We start from the raw sequence: 21,089 nt of genomic DNA, 5'->3' as shown, positions 1-21,089 counted from the left end.
ATGATTATCAAGGTACTTTATATCACTGTCTATGGGAATGTAAAGAAATCCAAACGTTTTGGAGGATGGTGACGCAATATATCTCTCAAATTATTTCCGCCCCGCTTCCTCTAAACCCTAAATTGTGTGTTTTAAGTGCTTACCCGGACAACTGCGCTTTATCCAATAAAGAAAAAAAAATGTTTGACCTATGCTTACTATAAGCTAGACGTTCAAAAGCCTGTGCTGGAAACCTGCTAATGGTCCAACTTTAGGCCTCTGGCTGAAACATCTAACATCATGCCTGGCTCTAGAAAAAACTCACCTACTGAGTTAAGAAAAAGCACTTTGAGTTTGATGACATTTGAGGAAAGTTCTTAGCTTTTCTTAAAAATGGTGATATTGATGAGGCCTTGTCAACATGAATATATGGTGAGGTGAACTGAAGAGGCATTGTGTAGATAATTTACACTTTATTTAAATACTTACATTTTAATTATGCTTCGTATTTTGAGTTTATTTATTCATCGTCTTTTTTTTTTACTATCTAGTTTGTTATTGTTATTAAGATTTCTGTTACAAGCTTGTTTTCATTTTGTTAATGTGTTTCTTTTATTTATAATGTCCTTGCCCTTGTATTGTTTTTGGTTGTGTTTTTACGATTTACTGCCAAATGGGGTTTCTGTATTGTTGTATATTTTGTGAAAATCTAATAAAGAAAAAAAAAAAAAACAAGACGTTTACACACAATTTTTTTTATTTATTTTTTATTGAAACAGATACAAACAAACAAGGCACATAAACGTCATATCAAAATTACAAACTTTTGCCTTGGGTTGAGCAACATCAGTATTACAAAATATACACTGAGAATCTAATTATCGTACAACATAAAATAAAAATTAAATAAAAAAAAATAAAAAAAATCATATTAAATCATATCTTTCAAGTAAAGAAAATAGTTTAAGGGCTTTCTTTTCTCTAACAAGACTCAAGGACTTACTCAAGAGCTTTAGCTCATTTCTCCAATGGGTCAAACACGGTTTGGTCTTAAAATATCTACATTTGTGAATTAAGAACTTTGCCAATAACACCAAATTATTAAGGTAAAAGTCCAAATTCTTGTCTTCAGCAAAAACACCAAATATAACTGTCTTCACTGTTAAATGTAGCTCCATGTCCTTACATAGCCAGCTCTGCATCTCACTCCAGAAATTTGGATTGAATCACAATGAAAGAAAAGATGTTGCAAAGTTTCAATTTCCCTTTCACAAAAAACACAATTATTCAATTCAAAATACAATTTTAATCTTAACAACTCGTTTGTTGGGTAAATTTCATTTAAAATTCTGAAGTTTACCTCTTATTTTCGGTGGAAGTGGAAATGAAATGTAATTTTTTTCTTATTTTCCTAATCTTTTCCACTTCAAATACGTTTGCACACAATACCATATGGGAAATGTGTCGCAGAAATCTGCTTTCTTTGAATTCCCGTGAATTTAAACTTTCTATTCCGACCCACACACTTTTTCGGGCCATTACGGTAAAGATGGCCGCGCGGCATGTGCTCTCTGCCCTTGCAACACGCAAAAATGGGGGTGTAACGGAGAGCAGCAGACAGCCAAAACATCCGCAGGGCTGGACTACCAGCCTCCCAAACCAAAATGTGGCTTTAACGGGAACAGTCTCGGGAGTTGAGAAGCCATTACTCGGAACAATACATGTACAGAATAAGTTCATAATGTGATGACTGCGATGTTTAGCACCTTTTTTTTCCGCAGCAGTGGTGAAATCCACGGAATGTTCCACACGGGAACAGCTGACCATAAGGATGCCGCACTTAGCCTATAACGAGATGTGAACATTACAAGGAAAATATCAGTGATCTGATGGTTGCATATTAACAATCAGGTAACAAATACTTTTCTTCATGCTGTTGCTTTTTTTCTCGGCGGAATTTTGAAAAGTTGCGGAGCGTTTTACGGGAGCTGCTTTGACGACTGAAGCCTGAATTATGGTTCCGCGTTAAATCGACGCAGAGCCTGCACCGTAGGCTACGCGGTACGGAGCGCGTCGCTGCGTACCCCACGCCGTATGCGTAACGCGGAACCATAAATCAGCCTTTAGTGCTGTCATCCTGCTCAACCTCCAGCCCCTCCTTGTTTTGCGGCTACCGAGAGCGATGTTGTAATGTTTACATCTAGTCTATGTTGCATACGGCTGCTCCTCTCCTTAGTTGCCCTCTTCAATAGGTGCACAGGTCGGTTGCCCACAGACCACCACATCTGCACCAATACTTTACAATTAAACAGTCGAATCACACGCTACTATTCCTTAAATCTTACTTGACAATCTGGGCCTGATATAGAAGGCCTAATTAAGTTTGATGATATTTTTGTGCAGCATCACATTAAATACGTCTGCATTTGCACTCTTTTGACACACAAAGCTATAGATGCAAGCTTTTTCTCGACACAAATGATAAGAGAGGTTTCTGGCACGACAATGCAAGTGCAATCTTACATAACGTGCTGGTTAGAATCTGCAGCAGGATACTGTGGCCTCCAAAGTGAGTTAACACAAACTCGGAGCAACAAAAACTATAGACCTTAAACAGTGAGTTCTGCTTGTTGCTTGACAATAATGATTTTTTAAGCACTGTTTTTCTTAATTGCAGGTTGCAATGAGAGGTTACAGGTTAAAAGTTAATATAGTACTCGTTTGATTAAATATCAGACCAGGGTCATCTTGTTATAATAAAAATCAAACAAGAAGTTTGACCAGTAAAAATAAATATTTCATGAATAATGGTCGTGAGTTGTGCAGTAAAAATGTGTATAAAAGCTGACTGATCAGTATGCAAGCTCCTTCAGTATTTCAGGATATTACTGGATTTTATTTGGTGTCTAAACTATATTTAAGGATATGTTGAGTAACGCTACAGTTTAAGTGCATCAATCTATAAGCAATATTGCATTGTACTATACACATTTTACTGGAACAAATTTGGGTCATATTTCCCTTAGAAATATCATAATAATAATAATCATATCATAATAATCCTAATCAGGTTTATTGGCCAAGTCAGGTCAAACAAGACGGGGACTTTGACTCGGTTATTTTCGCTCACTGTACAGTAAATAGACAAATGACAGCTCTTATTAACGTATATTTATTAACATATATACAGTTTAAAAAAAAGTGAAAGGTGGTATATGCAAGTACACCAAAAAAGTGCTCAATTATAAGATAAGGTAAGATAATCCTTTATTCCTCCCACAATGGGTAAACTCACTTGTTAACAGCAGTACACTTAACACACACATGCAGGGGAGGGGTAAAAAAAAAAGTAGAAAATATATATAATTACGAGATATAAACAATATATACAGTACTTTGCAATGGGAGTAGAGGTAGTGCGAGATAGAAAAAACAGTGCAAAAAAGCAGGTAAAATGTGTGAGTTAGACAGACAGATATTGCACATATGGTATTGCACATCTTGTTATTGTTATTTTTGCACCTGTTATTGACCGTAAACTACTGAGAGCATCTTATAGCAAGATGATTAAATAAAGAAAATTACATTTTAGATGCTTTTTTATAAAACTAAGCTGGTTCCTTATCTCATTGTGGTGTCCTTTATGTCCTGTATTTGCATGATAAAGATCAGTTTGTGACATTAGCCTAGTGGCTGTTATAGTTTCATAGGAGCCTAATGATGCTCTTCTAGTTTAAGGGTCACAATGACCGGTAACAATGATAATGTATGGGTTTATACATTTCCTGAATCCTTATGGTCCTGTGAATATTCCAGTTTTTGTATTTTGTGTCTCTGTTGTTCCTAGGTGACACAGGAATAAAAGATAGTATATCATTTTGGCGAAAATTGTGTAAAAATGTGTGTTGTTTCTAGTTTAAAGAGCTGCAGTGACCTGTATGTTGGTCAGAAAGATTCACATCTGAGCTTGAATGAATGATTTAACGGTCCCCTTTAAAATGATACCAAAGACAATTACTACTTCATGAGCTGATAACTATGATACAGCTGCCACTCAGGAAGGGTTATCATACCAAAATATCATCTATAGACATGGATCTTTTCAAAAATCATAAGTAAGTTTTGTCACCTTGAGTGGTACTAACAAATGAAATTTTGGGCTCTGGCCCACAGACTATATGCAGTACTCGAGTTGAGGGGGGATGAGGGGGGATGGCATCCCCCCTGAAATAAAAACGGTCAAAATCCTCCCCCCTTTCCATCCCTTATGTCATTTCATCAATGAATGTGCTATTTCAACATTTAGAGTCATTACCAGAAAAATAACTTATTTGACAATTTTCACCTGTTTCAAGTAAATTTTCACTTGAAATAAGTAGAAAAATCTGCCAATGGGACAAGATTTATCCTCTCATTACAAGCAATAAAATGTTGTTCCACATGCCGATTTTTCTACTAATTTTAAGTGAAAATCTACTTGAAACAGATGAAAATAGTTGTTTTTTCCAGTGATGAGTCTTGTTTTAAGTGTAATGAGATTTTTTTGCTAAAATGAGACATTTTAACTAGAAATAAGACAAATATTCTTGTTAAGATTTTGAGTTTTTGGAGTGATCCATTTTACTTAATATTGATAAGTTCAGAAAACTGTTTTTTATTCTTGTGTTTTGATGTACTTGATGTAAGCCCAGTGGATATTTAAAGCGATGGCTGCATTTAACTGCTGCTATGTAATTCCTGCAGTATTTCTGCAGGTGTTTTGGTCAGTCTATTATTTGTAATATATTATAATATTTGTAATCAGCACAAATTATCTGTACCCATATGATAAAATCCACCATCCCCCCTGATCTTTTTTTACAACTCGAGTACTGACTATATGTGTGTATGTATAAGCTACCAGAGAGAGTTGTTTATTACCTATATCAAGATTCTGCCTTTGTGATGGATTAGGTTAGGTTAGATTGGATTAAACTTTATTGTCATAACACATGTACAAGTACATACGTGGTACATACGTTTTTAAAGGGGACCACGCAGGCTGCACTTGTTTATAAACGTACTAAGTACTAATAAGAGGAGCTGCTTGTTTTGATACTTTGTAGCCATTACTGTCTGGACGTCTGCTGTCTGTGTTTGCTGCGCGCTGATTGGTCGCTTTGCTCCCGGGGGGCGTGGCTTCGCCATAACAATGCAGTTCAAGAAACACACACACGCGCCAACAATGTTTTCTGCTGTTTTCGCTAGTTGAAGTGACTTTGTTCACGCTTTGAACGAGGGGGGCGGTTTCCTGTTCAGATTTAAGGTTGCCGTCAGAGAACAGAGTCCTTTAAGCGATTTTCTGGAGAAAACCGCAGCAGTTTAGGAGCTCTTGTTAGCCTGCTAAGGCTAAAAAGCGAGCTAACAGCCAGATCCGCTATTGTCAGAGACGACGTCGTCCGAGGAAACTAAACTACCTCCCGCCTCAACATGATGCTCGATTAGAGCCTGGTGCGTACGAGGATAATTGATGGAGACGCGACTCTTCGGATGCTGAGACATCTGCACGTCATCTTCTCCCAGCGAGCTCGCAACTAGCCAGGAAAGTAAGACGTGTCTCCCAACTTAAGGCTGATTTATACTTCTGCGTTACACCGACGCGGAGCCTACGGCGTAGGTTTCGCGGCGACGCACACCGTACGGCGTAGGCTACGCGTATTCTACGGCGTAGGCTCTACGTCGGTTTAACGCGGACCATAATTCCGGCTTTATTGTCCCACATCTTCGTACGTGTTTTGTGTTTATATGTGATAATAAGTGAGTGCATGTCCAGACTATTATTGTGGAGGTGGCGGGTCCTGCTGTGCTGGACAAAGCGCTGGCCTAGCTCCGCTGCAGCTAGCTGCCCTCCTCCACATGTCTATATCACACAATGTTATTGATCCTGTGATCGATCCGCAGGGGATGTACCTGGAAAGCTTTGCATGATCATAGTAGAGAGGTGGTGGCGGCGGCGTGGCCGCCTGGAGTGTGTGAGAGCGAGCAGTCCTGCGTGTCTGCCACTTCTTTTGTTTTTGCTTTGTCTCCCGACCACGTGGCTCGCAGTGTTTTTGTCTCAGGGTTTTTGCAGCGACCCCTGTTCACTCCTGTTCCTACGTTTCTAATTAACAGCACTTTTATTATGCTTTAGTCCTGGTTAAAGTCAGCCCATGTAAGTAAATTTAGCATAAAAAATATACTTTCTTATATTAGTCCATGGGCCAGACCAGATATCAGTACCACTCAAGGTGACAAAACTTGCTTATAATTTTTGAAAAGATCCTTGTCTGTAGATGATATTTTGGTATGATAACCCTTCCTGAGTGGCAGCTGTATATCATAGTTATCAGCTCATGAAGTTACCCACCCCCTTCAGAAAATTACATTTTAGATGCTTGTTTATAAAAACTAAGCTGGTTCCTTATCTCATTGTGGCGTCCTTTATGTCCTGTATTTACATGATAAAGTGCATCTCAGGAGAAGGTAAATCCCTGGCCTGTCCTTCATGGAGACCTGGTTGTTTTAAAATGTATTTTTTAGTCATTTTATTGTACGCTTAAACTGCAGGGTTAACAAAAATAGCAAAATGCACTCTTCTTTGTAGAGAATATGAACGAAGAAAAAAAGAACACAGCATTTATATATATATATATATATATATATATATATATATATATATATATATATATATATATATATATATATATATATATATATATGCTGTGTATATATATATATGTGCACACTACATATTGTTACATATTGTTTTGGTTTGGTTACACAAAGTCTCATTCAACATGCACTCATTTTAACAATCTTGTTATTTGATTAGTTGTTGCTTGTAGAGGTGTGTAATCGAGACAGATCTGTCTGTCTTTCTCATATTAGTCCATGGGCCAGACCAGATGTCAGTACCACTCAAGGTGACAAAACTTGCTTATCATTTTTTGAAAATATCCATGTCTATAGATGATATTTTGGTATGATAACCCTTCCTGAGTGGCAGCTGGATCATAGTTATCAGCTCATGGAGTTACCCACCCCCTTGGATCTTTTCAAAAATCATAAGTAAGTTTTGTCACCTTGAGTGGTACTGACATGAAATTTTGGGCTCTGGCCCACACACTATATGTGTGTATGTATACAGTATAAGCTAACAGAGAGAGTTGTTTATTACCTATATCAAGATTCTGCCTTTGTGATGGATTAGGTTAGATTGGATTAAACTTTATTGTCATTACACATGTACAAGTACAGAGCAACGAAGTGCAGTTTGATATCCAACCAGAAGTGCAACAGAAAGTATTATAGTAAATACAGTATACTGTGTCTGTATGGAGGTGTGTTAATTTCTTTCAAAGGCACTACATGAATATAGTTACAACAGAAAGTTTAACTGTGATTTTTGGATTAAATATTACAAAATTACACGGTGACACAGCTGCGGCATCTCACTAGATAAAAGGACTTTGTGGAGTTCACATTAGTATACGAGGCTGAAAGGAGTTTTTGGTATTTTTATTGTTCTCATTTGTCTAAAAAATGTTTTTAATAGGTCTTGTACGATTTTATGTAATGTTGCTAAGTTGATATAAGCCAGATGTTTCATATGTATTGTAATTGTGATCTGTAACCTCCCATTTAGCTTAGAATAGCTGGACATGAAGTTGTTCAAATAAATGTTATTAAGATATAATTATTGCAGTAAAAATTAGTTACTGCATTAAAAGATACAATTTCCCCAAAACCTTTAATTCACATATGTTGCCTTATTTCATGATTATTGGAATGAAAACACATATTTATATATAAATCACACACAATACTTACAAGTGCCAAAAAGGCAGAACCTTGACTGAAGATCTGATGATTTTATAACACCCTCATATAAATGACTCTTAATTTTTATATATTTTTTCATATTTATTTTCTATTGTGAATATTTATTTTTTGCCATATTACTGTTGGAAAAAATTAGTATTTTTTACTTTGTCGATTAAGATGAAAGAATGACCAGTGTGAGCTCACTTGATAGACAAAAGATGCAAGCAAGCAGTGGGATTGTTATTTTCTCGGTTGTTCTGTTTTCACAGGGTTAAGACAATCAGAGGCAACATACAAGTGCCTCCATAATACGGTTTCCTCTCCCAGAGTGTGACTTGTCTGCACAACGTCACCAATGCGACCATGGGAAATAGCAGTAAATAGGCTGCCACCAACAGCCCCCTTAAACCCGAGGAGGTTCCTTGGAGAGCCTTGCAACACCCCAGTGCATCTCAGGAGAAGGTAAATCCCTGACCTGTCCTTCATGGAGACCTGCTTGTTAGGGCTGGGCGATATGGACCAAAAGTCATATCTCGATATTTTCTAGCTAAATGGCGATACTCGATATATCTCGATATTTTTTCTGTGCCTTAATTGGGGTTTCCCCCAAAGCATTATAGCATAGCATTTCTGTTAGCTTAATTTTTTTCTGAGGCAAACCCTTAAAAAAACAGTCAGTTTTAATACAAAGCCTCGTGCCAAATGTCACACATGTACCTTTATTAACAGAGGGCTGCACAATATCAAAATGTATAAAACAAATGAAATAAAAATTAACTGCCTGCATATATAGAATAAAAATGCTTCTTGAATAAAATAAAACAAATATCCCTTTCCTGCATAACAATTACATTAAAATACACTGTGCAATTAATACAACGTAGACAGTAACAGGCAGACTTTTCCACTGAGGTTGACAGTTGTGCAAATAACAAAACATTTGTGCAAATCTCAAATAAAACATTCAAGTCAATTTGTCACAAAATAAGCTATATCAAAATCATTTTAAAAAAAAAATGTAAAAAAAAAAAATTATTTTTTTTTAATCGATATAAACGATATTGTCTCGTACCATATCGTGTTTGAAAATATATCGATTAAAATCTCGATATATCGCCCAGCCCTACTGCTTGTTTTAAAATGTATTTTTTAGTCATTTTATTGCACGCTTAAATTGCAGGGTTAACAAAAATAGCAAAATGCACTTTTCTTTGTAGAGAATATGAACGAAGCAAAAAAGAACACAGCATTTTATATATATATATATATATATATATATATATATATATATAAATGCACACTACATATTGTTTTGGTTTGGTTACACAAAGTCTCATTCAACATGCAATCATTTTAACAATCTTGTTATTTAATTAGTTGTTGCTTGTAGAGGTGTGTAATCGAGACAGATTTGTCTGGACATCATTAGTTATTCATTTCTAAATTTTCACTAATTTGTTACATAGAAAAGAAAATTCCTTCTTTTGCAGTGTTTATGGATACACGTGTTAACTGTCAGTAGAATGACAACAGTTAAAGTAAGGTTTCATCATTAACGGTACATATTGTAAAGAGCTGCACACCACTGCCTGTGGCATGATGAAAATGCACCAGACATCAAGACCACTTGGTTATCAAATTTTGCAACATACAGATGTAAAATATACAGTCTGCAATAATAAATAAAAAGGACTACAGGGTAGAATTAATCTACTGCACATTCAGCAGCCAGGTAATTACTCAGTTATGGGATTAAAGGGGGGGGGGCTGCATTATACTGAATATGGAGCTCACATAATGGACCTGACCACTAGTAAAGAGTGTGCAAATGTACGTGTATATGTCATGAATATAGTATTTGCCGGTCTGTTGAAAGTCATGTTTTTCCCTCTATGGCCCCTAAGCCCGCCAGTGAGACGCCAGTGGGGGAGACGAGACAGACCTGTACTGCACACTTCCCCAGTCCAAGATGAGAACTTCCATCAGCTGCTTTTCTCCCAGCATCACCAACAGGTTACTTTAGATGAGTCCAGACAGTATAGCCACACCAGCACAGCACCACGCATGCTTCACCCTGCTGCCCATCTGCCCCAGCAGAGCCCCATCATGGTGGATCTGCATGACCAGGTAACACGGCTCATATTATTAATATGATTTCCTGTATTGTCTTGGCAAACACAGCAGCATGCAAATTTACTGTTTTATTTTTTTGTGGTGTGTGATGTTTTATTTTTAGGCAACACACTTGTGTTTTTGGCAGATTGTGGATTTACCTAACCCCCCCCACCTTTTTCCTCTAAAGATGCACCAAGGATCCGTTCCAATATCATACACTGTTACAACGGTGACGACCCATGGATTTCCCATCCACACTGGGCAGCCTCTTCCAGGGTGCAACACTCAGCAGCTCCCAGCATGCTCGGTAATGTTCAGCGGACAGCTCTCTCTGCTCTGCTGCCTTCCTCCTCCTGTGAGTTTGAAAAGGAAGAGCTTAAATGTCAGTGGCATTCATGTAGCACACCATACCAGCAATCTGTGACTGTTCATGATAAACAAACAAGCTGCTTGGTTTTAATTAGAGCTGAGCAACATACAATGGATTTGTTTTCTGTGGAAATGCACATGTGATATTTTTGATTGCAGAGACAGTCATTCTGTTAGTCAGACTGGTGATGTGGAAGTACTGTCCGTGATTATTATTTAATTTAATTTTTTTATGCAGTTCATTGCTTCTTATCACTACATGCCCTCATCGTAGCTGCCGCTTTGTGAATATTTGGAGAAATTTGCTTTGGTTGAGTAAAGTCTACGTCATGATTTTGATCTTATTTACTTAAATGTGTCCGTTTGTGTTTTCTCTTCTTTTCTCCTCAGCTCATACAGGCATGTACCATGCAGCATATACCTGTGTCTTATCAAGCCTTTCCACCCCTGCTCTCCAACGAGCATTTTGTATTGCACCCAACCCCATCCGCGCCCCCCCACCAGCCGCCGCACCTTACTCCTTTGAGCCAATTTGTCCCTTTACAGCCTCAGCACCCACGCATGGTGAGTATTCAACCCTATACACGTGCTTGGTATTGAAGTTTCAACTTTCTGCGAGTAGGATCCGACTGTTAATCTTTCTCATCTTTCAGCCTCTGCAGAGGGTAGAGAATGAAGTTGACCTAAGAGGAGACCAGCACCCATTAGGCACCTTCTCCTACCCCCCGTCTCATCACCCACCAGCGCTGCCTCCTTCACTGCCCCTACAGTATCTTCCGCAAGAGCCTCTGCATCAGGAGCTTCCCTTCGGAGTGGTGAGCTTGTTAGATATTTTTAGTCCAAGAGGTCATTGACAGTCATCTTCCAAACTTTTTTTCTTCTTTTAATTGATTTTTACCTATGTTGCATGTATTTAGTAGGGGTGTAACGATACACTAATCTCACGATACGGTACGATACACGATATTGAGGTCACGATAACGATACGATATTATAGCCGTATTTTTTTAACAACCTTGCATGAGGAACATATGACTGGAAAAAATTGTCTTTTATTTGAAAGACACAAAATACAAAACAATACTGTGCATTTGCCCTATTGTTACAGTTTGTAATGCTTTATAACTGTTTAAGTTTTAAAGAGAAAGCCAGGCCAACCATTTTCCACAAACTGAACTAAAAGTAAATGTCAGGTTTGCATTATGCATCTTCAGTTTCATACAAGTACAAATATTTGCCACAAACTGAATAGTTTCTCTCATGTATGATTTGACTTTTTTCTTTTCCAGAAATTTAACAACTAAAATTAAATAAATAAATACAAGTAAATAAATACATACAATTTTACTTCATAAAAAAGATTGGTTCATGCTCACCTTATAAGTGTAAGAGGAGATTCATTGTTGTTAAGAAGGTTATTTTGGTAATTCAGGGTTCATTATTTTATAAATATATTCTTTATATTCTCATGTAAATTAGGGACTATAATTACACTATTCAGTTTATCTGTAGTGATTAGTCTGTTTTAGATTGGGCGGAGTGATACGCCACAGTACGGCACTAGGTGCTGTGTTGATGTTCTAAAATCCTACACTGTTGAGCGGACATTAAAGTACACTCCAACTCGGAAGAAGTTTTCCCGTGTTTATCCTACTCACGACCCGAAAAAGGTTTAATTTAATAAGGTAAGGCTTAACTCTACTCCAGACTTAAAAGTTCAGAGCTCAAAACCCTGCTAGAGTCCCGTGATCGGACCGCAAAAAGGTACTACTTTCTTCTGAGCGGAGTAAGATTTTGGTCCGCGGGTCGAGGCGCGGTCGGATGCGCGTAACTAGTCAACACAATAGATTAATATTAATAACCCAATATCGCAATACACTTTGTCACCTCCACGACACGTATTGTGACGTTTTTATATCGCGGAATTTCGTGGCCCGATATATTGTTACACCCCTAGTATTTAGTGACACACATTCACAGCTGGGGGATCTTCATGAGCAGGTTTCCATTAGTGGAGGTCCTGCCCGGAGTTAGATACTACAGCACAGTCTTCAATAGCTGCTGGGGGCGTTGTGCTGTTGATACAGTTTTTATTGGATACCGTATAGGCAAGAGATAATGTTCCACCCTCGCTGTCCCATTCGAGTTCATTCATACCATTGCTGTGTAAGCAAGCACAGCAGGAACACAGCAGCCTTCAAATCCTAGGGGTTTCGGTCAGCATCATCTTTATTTGAGTGGTTGTTGCCAAACAGCAATTACCTCAGAATTTTTAGTGTTAGTTTGCTTAATCAGTGGGTCTTACCAGGATTGATAATGGAGACTCAAAGGCTGAGATGATCGTGGAGAAGGTTGGTCCTTCTCAGTCTTTTAGGTTTGACCCCAGACCTATCGCTAATACAAACTTGCCTCGTTGCATCCTCTCGTACTGCTGCTCCCCAGGAGCCAAATCAGAGCAGTCTGCACCAAATTAATTTGATTTAAGAAATGTTGGCTGCTGTTCTGTGTTTAGTGTTTCTGAACCTAAAGGCAGCAATGAACAACAGAGAGTTGGGTGGAATAAAATCTAAGTACATGTACACCTTTTTTTTCTCAGTACACATCTTAACCAGTCTGATATTGTGGTATTTCATTTAAATGAAATCCATTATCCAGTGGGAAATTGGTATGTATTTAATGCTTTTTGAATTTAAGCTTGTTTTACATCAATTGATGTATATTTTTTCCCCCTTTCTTTCTCTCTTCTAGCCATATCCCCACGTGCTGCCGCGGCGAGTGAATGGACAGAGATATCGGCTGCAGCAGCCTCTCCCACCTCCTCCTCCCCCTCCGTCTTACTACCCAGGCTTCCTTCCTTACTTCCTGTGAGCATATGCCATAAAAGCATCCTAGTGGGGGCTGTAGTATAGGTTTTTGTTGGATTTGTTTACTCATTCATTGTGTGGTCCATTACGTAGACAGTCATACATGTTGTTCTATTTGAACCGTAACTGTTCATCCATTATCTTATGCGGCACAAAGAAGAAGTAGTATGCAGAAGCGGCATTCTGCACTCACCACTTTATTAGGCACACCAGGTGTACCTAACAAAGGGGGCGGTGAGTGTAGACCATCATGCATTGCAGCTTGGCGTGAATGGCTATGGAGCACAAGGAGTATGCTAAGACTAGCGTAACGAACATAAACATGAATGCACAGAACCATATTTGAAATGGTGGAAGTTTATTCTCAGCAGCAAACATGTTCAGCAGCATGGTCACTTATGAAATAATCACATGCAAGACACAATGCTGAAACAGTGGTTGACAAACAGATCTTTATTTTCACACCTTTTTTCACATTTTCATGGGCAATTATTATATAGTTCCAGCTGGTGTTTGTGGCAGTGCACATGGATGCAGTATACAGGGATTAAAGTTCTCCGTACTGGGTACGGATTTCCGTCCTGGGGATTTTTTTGGGATATTTTTTTATGAGATCAGCGCAAATCCGACAAAAAATATGAACACCGGGGTGTCTGTAGCGCCGCGGTGACTTGTCGAACGGCGCCCACTGCAGTCAATCAGCTGTTGGCTGTGCACACACAGTAAAGTTCTCCTCTGGTTTTAGATGCACGTAACCTGATACCTAATTAGACCTTCCAGAAAAACGTGGGGAAAAATCCTTGATTCTGCGATTAAATGTGCGGGTTTTTTTTGTCTGAAAACTTTCCGTCCTGGGATTTTTTTTTTTCCTTTAATCCCTGAGTATAACCAAAAGCAAGTTTGAGTCTGTACATATTTAGGTCTAAAAGTTTTACGGGGCGTTGTCAAGAGACGTCAGCGACTTGTCAACCTCCTTCACCTGAGATTGGGCATATACCTGTCCTATGTTAGTTTATGCACCTGGTGTTTAAAAATAAAGTATTTAAGTAGTGTCCAAAGTGCATTTACAGCTACTCAACGCTATCGCCTAGTGAAGATTATATAGTGGGTGAGTGAACGGGGGGACACCCGAAACACAGACGTTACATCGGAAACATAAAAGAATTGGACGATATTATAATAAGAGTTCCAGAACGCGTTAGGCGTTAATTCTGTGATGCTACACTGCCTTTTCCATCCACGCCGTTCAAAAATAAATGGAGATTATATGTGTTTATCATGTGTTGCCTGCTGATAAAGTGGAATTGCCATGATTGGTTCTGTGTTTGCTCATCAAGTTATACCTCTCTCTGCTCAGGTCGATGCTTCCTGTGCCTCCAACAGCAGTGGGCCCAGCCATCAGCCTGGATCTGGACGTGGACGATGTGGAGATGGAAAACTATGAAGTTAGTGATGTTGTCCCCTTTGCAAAACAAAATGGGCCATATGAAATATCTTTTTTTCTTCTTCTTCTTTCTTCTTCTTCTTCTTTCTTCTTCTTCCCACATGTAGAAAACAGCATAGAACGGAGGCATTGAAAGTCATTTTTACATGACATGAGCATGTCTTGAATTTTTCCAAGCATAAGTGGAACTTCTGGGATTAAAATGCATCCCCACGAGTCTCAAATAACCTCCTGAGATCTATTTTCCACAGGCATGGCATAGTTATGTCTACTAATCTCGCAGAAACATATTTAGTGAGCTGAGTATAATCATTTTAGATTTAGAAATGAAGTAGCTATAGTCACATTAATAGCTATGGCTTGTTCAATCTTTCAATAGGTCTTATACTGTGTGATAAATATAAGTCATACAAAATAAAGGAAAGTTTTGTTTTTTAAAGCCTTAACAAACTTATAACACACCAGTCTTGTTAGGACAAGCTTGAACCGTGTAATTTAATGATTTGGTAAAAGTTTAATTAAATAAAAACATGTAACCTCCCTTCTGGGATTAATCCCGTGCCATTTGCATGTAACAATGGAGACCACTTTGTACACTGGAGGGAAAACGTTATTTTAATGTAATAAGTCCATGAGCTATGTAACCCCCCATGACCGCCCCAGGACCTGAATCCTGCTCGGCTCAGCCGACCACTCCAAGAGAATAAACACGTGGTAGTTCCCTGGACCTACAATGCTGACACAAGGCTTTGGCACCTCACTTACAGCTGGGTTGTTTTAGTAAATACAGAAATGGGAGGTTCTCTGTGAATAAGGCTCCCAGTGGGGGCTTCTGCCAGTGTGGCACACGGCACTTTCTCTTTCTCTGATTAATGTGGTCATGGTTGTGTGTGTGCTCAGACAGCCTTGTGTGCCCTACGAGCTTGGATGTCGATGCCTCATGATTGTATTCGCAGTTTTTACTCAGACCTGTCTACTTAGGATCAGATAACTAGGGATGTGCGTTAATGCCAGATGTAAATGGAGCTTGTGCCGCGTCTACTGCAGTGAAACTCTTGAATTCATGTAGAATAGGAATGGGTGATATTTTACTGTTCACGATATACCGTCAAAAAAATTCCCCACGGTAAGAATTTGTCATCTTGCGGTAAAAACGATAAATTCCCGTTGATGCCGTTTTTGTGTAAAGCCGGATTTATGGTTCTGCCTGTTTAATTGGTTTTTATTAATTCAATTTCATTGGTGTAGTTTAGTAGCATTTAGTATTCTTTTACAGCAGTGATTTGGGGGCTCCAAAGACTGAATGTGGTGATAGATTTATAGTTACAAAGGTGGAGTTGAATTGGTATTTGTTTTATCATAATTTTTATCATTATCGGGATAAATGCCAGAAATTATCGTGATACATTTTTTAGTCCATACCACCCATCCCTACTGTAGAAATGTAAAAAAAAAAAAAGCTACAGATCTTGGATTGCTAATTTTATTGTTTCTCTTGTGATCTGTCCCCTCTCAAGGCATTACTGAATTTGGCAGAGAGATTGGGTGAAGCCAAACCACGTGGACTCACAAAAGCAGATATAGAGCAACTTCCGTCCTACAGATTCAACTCAGAGAATCACCTGTCTGAACAAACGCTGTAAGCCCCTCGTCACTCTAAAGCATGTGCAATTCTGTATACGTGGCCTACCTCCTGGTAACATGTTCCCTTCCTCCCCACAGGTGTGTCGTGTGCTTTAGTGACTTTGAGTGTAGGCAGCTACTTCGGGTATTACCTTGTAATCATGAATTCCACGCCAAGTGTGTAGATAAATGGTTAAAGGTGAGTTAATATCAGTTAATTGTTTCAGTAAAGCTCATTTCATACCAACAGAAAAAAAGCTTTTACACATTCACACACATGTCCGCTTGACTTTCAGACCAATCGTACTTGCCCCATTTGCCGAGCTGACGCCTCGGACGTACACCGGGAGGTGGAGTGAGAACAGACTCCGAGTGCGGAACTGGAAATCCTGACACACCAGAGCCTGTCTCTACGCCGGGGGCACCTACCACCCAACCCGCGTCCTCCAGTAAATACAGCTTAACAAAACCCACGACTCCTGCCCCTCCCGAAACAATAACCGGTCCAGGATTTTCTTCTGGAACTCGTCGTACCACTGCTGTGCTTCATTGTCCGAGTGTCATGAAACCCACTGCCTACTGCAGCCTATAGCCAGAGTTCTGGGATCTCCAGCCAGTTCTTTCTCTGCCCCCGTGTTGCAGATTCCAAAGATTTTCCCTACACTGCATTATTTGCTGCTTTTGTTTACAGGGTTTCATTTATATATAGTGGATTTGGTTGTGGTGTTCATGAAACGTGGGAGTCTCGCATTGTAGGAGACGAGTCGGAAGCCTGGAGGATGACAGGCTGGACACTTTGTGCAATTAGCAGAAAACAAATAGGAGTACTTTGAAAGTGGGTATCTGTGTTTGGAGGCTACGCCGAACCATCATAGATGCATGTTTGTGTAGGTGTTGGCTAAAGCAACTTGTTAATAATGTATTTTCTGCAATAATGTATTGATCCTTTTCAATGGTTTTACCCCTTTATTTGTTTTAACTTTTGCCAATGCTATTGTGAAAGTGTGACTTGCTGTGGTTACATGCAGATTCTGTTAAGCCTGAGGTTATGGACTGCACGTGATGGGACATGCAGCTGCAGGGTATCTTCTAGCCCTGACGATGCACTCTGGAACACAGATCTGCACAAAGCAGTCGAGGATTAATGGACTGCGCCTTTTTGAGGTTATCTGGCATAACTGCACAAGTGCTACATCCACCTTCCTTGTCAGCGTTGTTCCTGCGGTGTGTGCGCGCGCGTGTATGTGTGTGTATTGTGCGTGTATGTGTGTGTATGTTTGTCCTGTTCACAGAGCCAATGCATTGTGTAACCACTGGATACAGGGCAGCATGCTAGAATTTGCATGAACTGTTGATTCAGACTAGCAATATTTTAATCAAGCATTGCCACCAAAATTATCCGATTTTAAGAAAAAGAACAAAGAAGCAAACTAAAAGAACTGCTTGCTCACTCTGAACGCGCCATGAGGGAAGACTAGCATGTGGTTACACCCCGAATGTGTTTTAAGAATGAAGTTTTTGCTGATGCCATAGAGCTGTGACGGCCTGTGCAGAAAGCAATATGTGCAGCGAGCGGTGAGTTTTAAATGAACATTTTCTTCCCCTTTTAGGAAGACTTGGGCTTTTTATTTCCTTTGATTATGAGCCAAATTCAATATACATATATAGCCTACTGTTAAAATTTCAAATCTGCCTTTTTATGACCTTGACAAGCACAAACCTGTTACTAATTCAGAGAATACTTTGTCATTTCCACTTGTTTTAAACGTTTTTGAAATGGTTTATTTATAGGTTTTATCTTGGAGAGAAAAATCATGGAAGGAAACCGTTGGGGCACTAACAACTTGTGTGTAGGATATGAAATGATGTGGTAAATTAAATCCGGTCGTCTTCTTAGACTAATGGTGTTGGAAAAGAGAGCAAGTGTACGTCTAGCTTCAGTGAATGCTTTTAGATAAACGTTTGAAGACAGACGAATGTTGAAACCCCTCGTAGAAGTCGCTGGTGACGCTCCACGTAACAGCAGCTGCCTGTATTTCACAGCGGTCAGATCTGGCTGGGAGTGATGCAGAGCTGGAGTGCTCAGTAGTGTAGAAACACTGTTCAGACTTCTCGTGCCCTGCTTGTGTGAACACTATAAAAGGACATATTTGGGGCGGGAGGGGGAAGAAATGAACTCTGCTTTGGATTAACGCTCTTCTTTTAACTGCCTCAGTAAGCACTAACAGGCAGTTGTAACCTTTGCTTTGATGTGTAAAGGCATCTAGCCTTTTTCTTTACTTTAGTTTCTTAAGTGAATGTGAGTCTTTGACGTGTGCCACCTTCAAGAGGAGAAAAAAAAAAAAAGAAGCCATTTAATAAGTTAAACCCACAGCTTTGAGAATTAACCTATGTGTACATATCTATTCGCTGGCATATATTGTACGTTTTTAAAAAGAAAAAAAAATCACTCAGGGCCTCTCGGTATATAAAAGTAAAGGAGAACAGTCCATTTCAAATGGAAAGAATGCCATGAAAAGGGTATATCTGAATTTACTTTGGTCGTTTTCCTCAGACCATAAATGATTTAATGTAATCAATTATAATATTCCGTTTTGTCTGAAATAGTTGATATTACTCTGTTTAAAGACAGGCATGCAAGGAGAAAAAAAAAAAAAAAAAAAAGATCGGTAAATATGTTAACAATATTCACTGAAAAGAAGCAATGTACACTGCAAGTCATTACAAGTGTAATATTCAAGCCTGTTTGACTTTTGTTCATGTACTCGAACCATATGTTCAGACATAGCGGTTGTGATCCCATCTCTAAATGTGCCACCGTGCACACTATCCTACCTAATTCACTCCTAAATCGACTTAAGAGGTGTTTGCATGACTTTAGAGAAAAAAAAAAGAAGTAAAACAAGTGATATAGTGCAGGATATCTTAAAATCTGGCGGGGGACCTATTTAATGGTGCACAATATGCATGCTTGTCAACCAGATCCCAACTGATTTATTTTTTTCTTTCTTTTTTTTAATTTTAATTTTAAATTTTCTTTTTAGCTCTAGTTGGCTTTGGGTTCTGGGAGTTTGGATCTTAACGCTCAGCTGATAACTGCCATGCATTGTACTGCACACATTTGTAATAGAACTGAATGACTACAAGATTTTATTGCGCTAACTTCATTTTATAGAAAAGAAATGGAAAAAAAAAAACTGGTCTTGAGTCCAGAAATTCTTACATACATTGTGTTACTGTTATTGCCCTAACGACTGAAAATGACATGCTCTGAAACTACTGTAGTCTATCAAAAGCCATAGTGAAAAGGTGCTAGATGTTCTGCTTTTAGGTATGAAAACTCACTTGCGTGAATGCAATAGTTTGTCATGGATCTCATGTATTCTTGAAGCATGTTATACCAATACCCCTAAACAATGTCAGTGAAAATCTATATAGTTTAAGGGATTAAAAAAAAAAGAAAAAAGAATAAAGTGTTGTCATACTTATTTCAGTGTAGTACTGTATCTGCCTATCAGGCTGTTGCTCTGAGTGTATAAATATCTTAAAATATATTGTTCACATATAGATACCTTTAATTAATGTTAATGTTGGCACTATTCTGTTTGGGATAAATATTTAATTGACAATATCCAGCTACCCTCTTAAAGAAAAAAAGAAGAAAAAAAAAAGAAATTCCCATTAAGATCTAGGCAATGAGCTAATTTTTAATGACACCTGAGAATAGAGTCTTGTAGTCTTTCTGTTAAGAGTTAATGAATAATCTCACAGCTTGTGTGGTGCAAAAATGTTTTCCAATAAATAAGCAGCTAAAAGTTTATTTAGGATTTGTGATTGATTGCTCCGTAGATGCCATTCCTTGTTTACCAATGATTTGTTTTTCTTTTCCACTGGTGGGATAGTGGTTTACTGTTCTTACTCTCCGCGGCCTCCAGGGTCCTCGCCTGAACGCCAGACTACCCACCACCACCAGAGCCAGGGGCATGTGTTCTGTGTTAGGCAGATGTTTTGCTTTGGTACTTGCACATTTACAGTTACCTCATTTTTTCCATGTTTGTATCGGGGGGTGGGGCGGGGGGAGAAAACAACTAATATATATTATATATAGGAAATGGTTGTTATTAATGTTATAATTTTTCATTCCATTGGAATCATATTGTTTGTAGCATTTAACATAACTAGTTAGTGTATTATATATACACACATCTGTATACTGTTTGAAATTTTTAAGATTTGTACTTTTTTTAAATGAAAGTTGCTAGTTATGCTTTACCAAGTAGTGCAATCATTTTTTTTTTAATTGTTGTGGCTGATTTGAGAGGGTTGTTCACTAATAAATGTATGACGTATACCAATATCACACTTGTCGCATTTGACTTGCAACTAAAAAGCAGAGGTGGACAGAGTACTCGACCCCAGTACTTGAGTAAGAGTACAAATACTACTGGTCAAAATTTACTCCGTTACAAGTAAAAGTAGCTCAGTCAAAATATTACTCGAGTAAGAGTAGAAAAGTACTTGCTTTTAAAGGTACTTAAGTATCCAAGAGTAAATGCTTTTAAATTTACTTTACTAAATTTACTTTATTTTCCACATCAGTAAATTACTATATTTTTTAATTTTAATTTAATTTTAATTTAATTTAATTTTTTAATTTTGTCTGTGCCCTCGTTTTTTACTCGGTCGAACTCAAACATTGAATTAAGATGCGGCCAAGGATTTTGTGAAAGTCCCTGCTCCGAGTCCGGCTCATTATCAGACTCAGACGACTCAGCGGATTGTCTTTCTTCTCCTGACGCAGGAGTAGCCATTGTTGCAGCTCTGTCTTGACTTGTTGCGGCTCTGTCTTGACT

General features: G+C 38.5%; 1 protein-coding gene across 4 annotated transcripts; it reads left to right on the top strand.

The window, feature by feature from the left end:
- Positions 1-1,580: 1,580 nt before the first annotated feature.
- rnf44 (ring finger protein 44) lies at positions 1,581-20,593 on the top strand. Of its 4 annotated transcripts, none has more exons than XM_061724964.1 (11): positions 1,581-1,890; positions 8,091-8,283; positions 9,726-9,948; positions 10,124-10,243; positions 10,696-10,869; positions 10,959-11,120; positions 13,054-13,169; positions 14,527-14,614; positions 16,131-16,252; positions 16,336-16,435; positions 16,533-20,593. In XM_061724964.1, exons 2-11 carry the CDS (start codon positions 8,177-8,179, stop codon positions 16,593-16,595), a joined length of 1,275 nt encoding a protein of 424 aa, XP_061580948.1. In that variant the 5' UTR covers positions 1,581-1,890; positions 8,091-8,176; the 3' UTR covers positions 16,596-20,593. The 4 variants fall into 4 exon arrangements, with proteins under 4 accessions (XP_061580948.1, XP_061580945.1, XP_061580947.1 ...); XM_061724961.1 differs by having other exon boundaries at positions 10,124-10,291; XM_061724963.1 differs by having other exon boundaries at positions 1,589-1,702; positions 10,124-10,291.
- Positions 20,594-21,089: the final 496 nt, after the last annotated feature.

The sequence above is a fragment of the Cololabis saira genome, chromosome 7 (assembly GCF_033807715.1).
Source record: "Cololabis saira isolate AMF1-May2022 chromosome 7, fColSai1.1, whole genome shotgun sequence".
Taxonomy (NCBI): domain Eukaryota; kingdom Metazoa; phylum Chordata; class Actinopteri; order Beloniformes; family Belonidae; genus Cololabis; species Cololabis saira.
This window is presented reverse-complemented; position numbering and strand designations above follow the sequence as displayed.

What these genes read in the sequence shown, in the direction of transcription:
- rnf44 (XM_061724961.1), top strand. Translation starts at nt 8,177, where the DNA reads ATGCGACCATGGGAAATAGCAGTAAATAGGCTGCCACCAACAGCCCCC. An exon ending in GGCTTCCTTCCTTACTTCCT is followed by an intron (nt 13,170 to 14,526) that starts GTGAGCATATGC and finishes CTCTCTGCTCAG; the next exon opens with GTCGATGCTTCCTGTGCCTC. An exon ending in GTGTAGATAAATGGTTAAAG is followed by an intron (nt 16,436 to 16,532) that starts GTGAGTTAATAT and finishes CTTGACTTTCAG; the next exon opens with ACCAATCGTACTTGCCCCAT.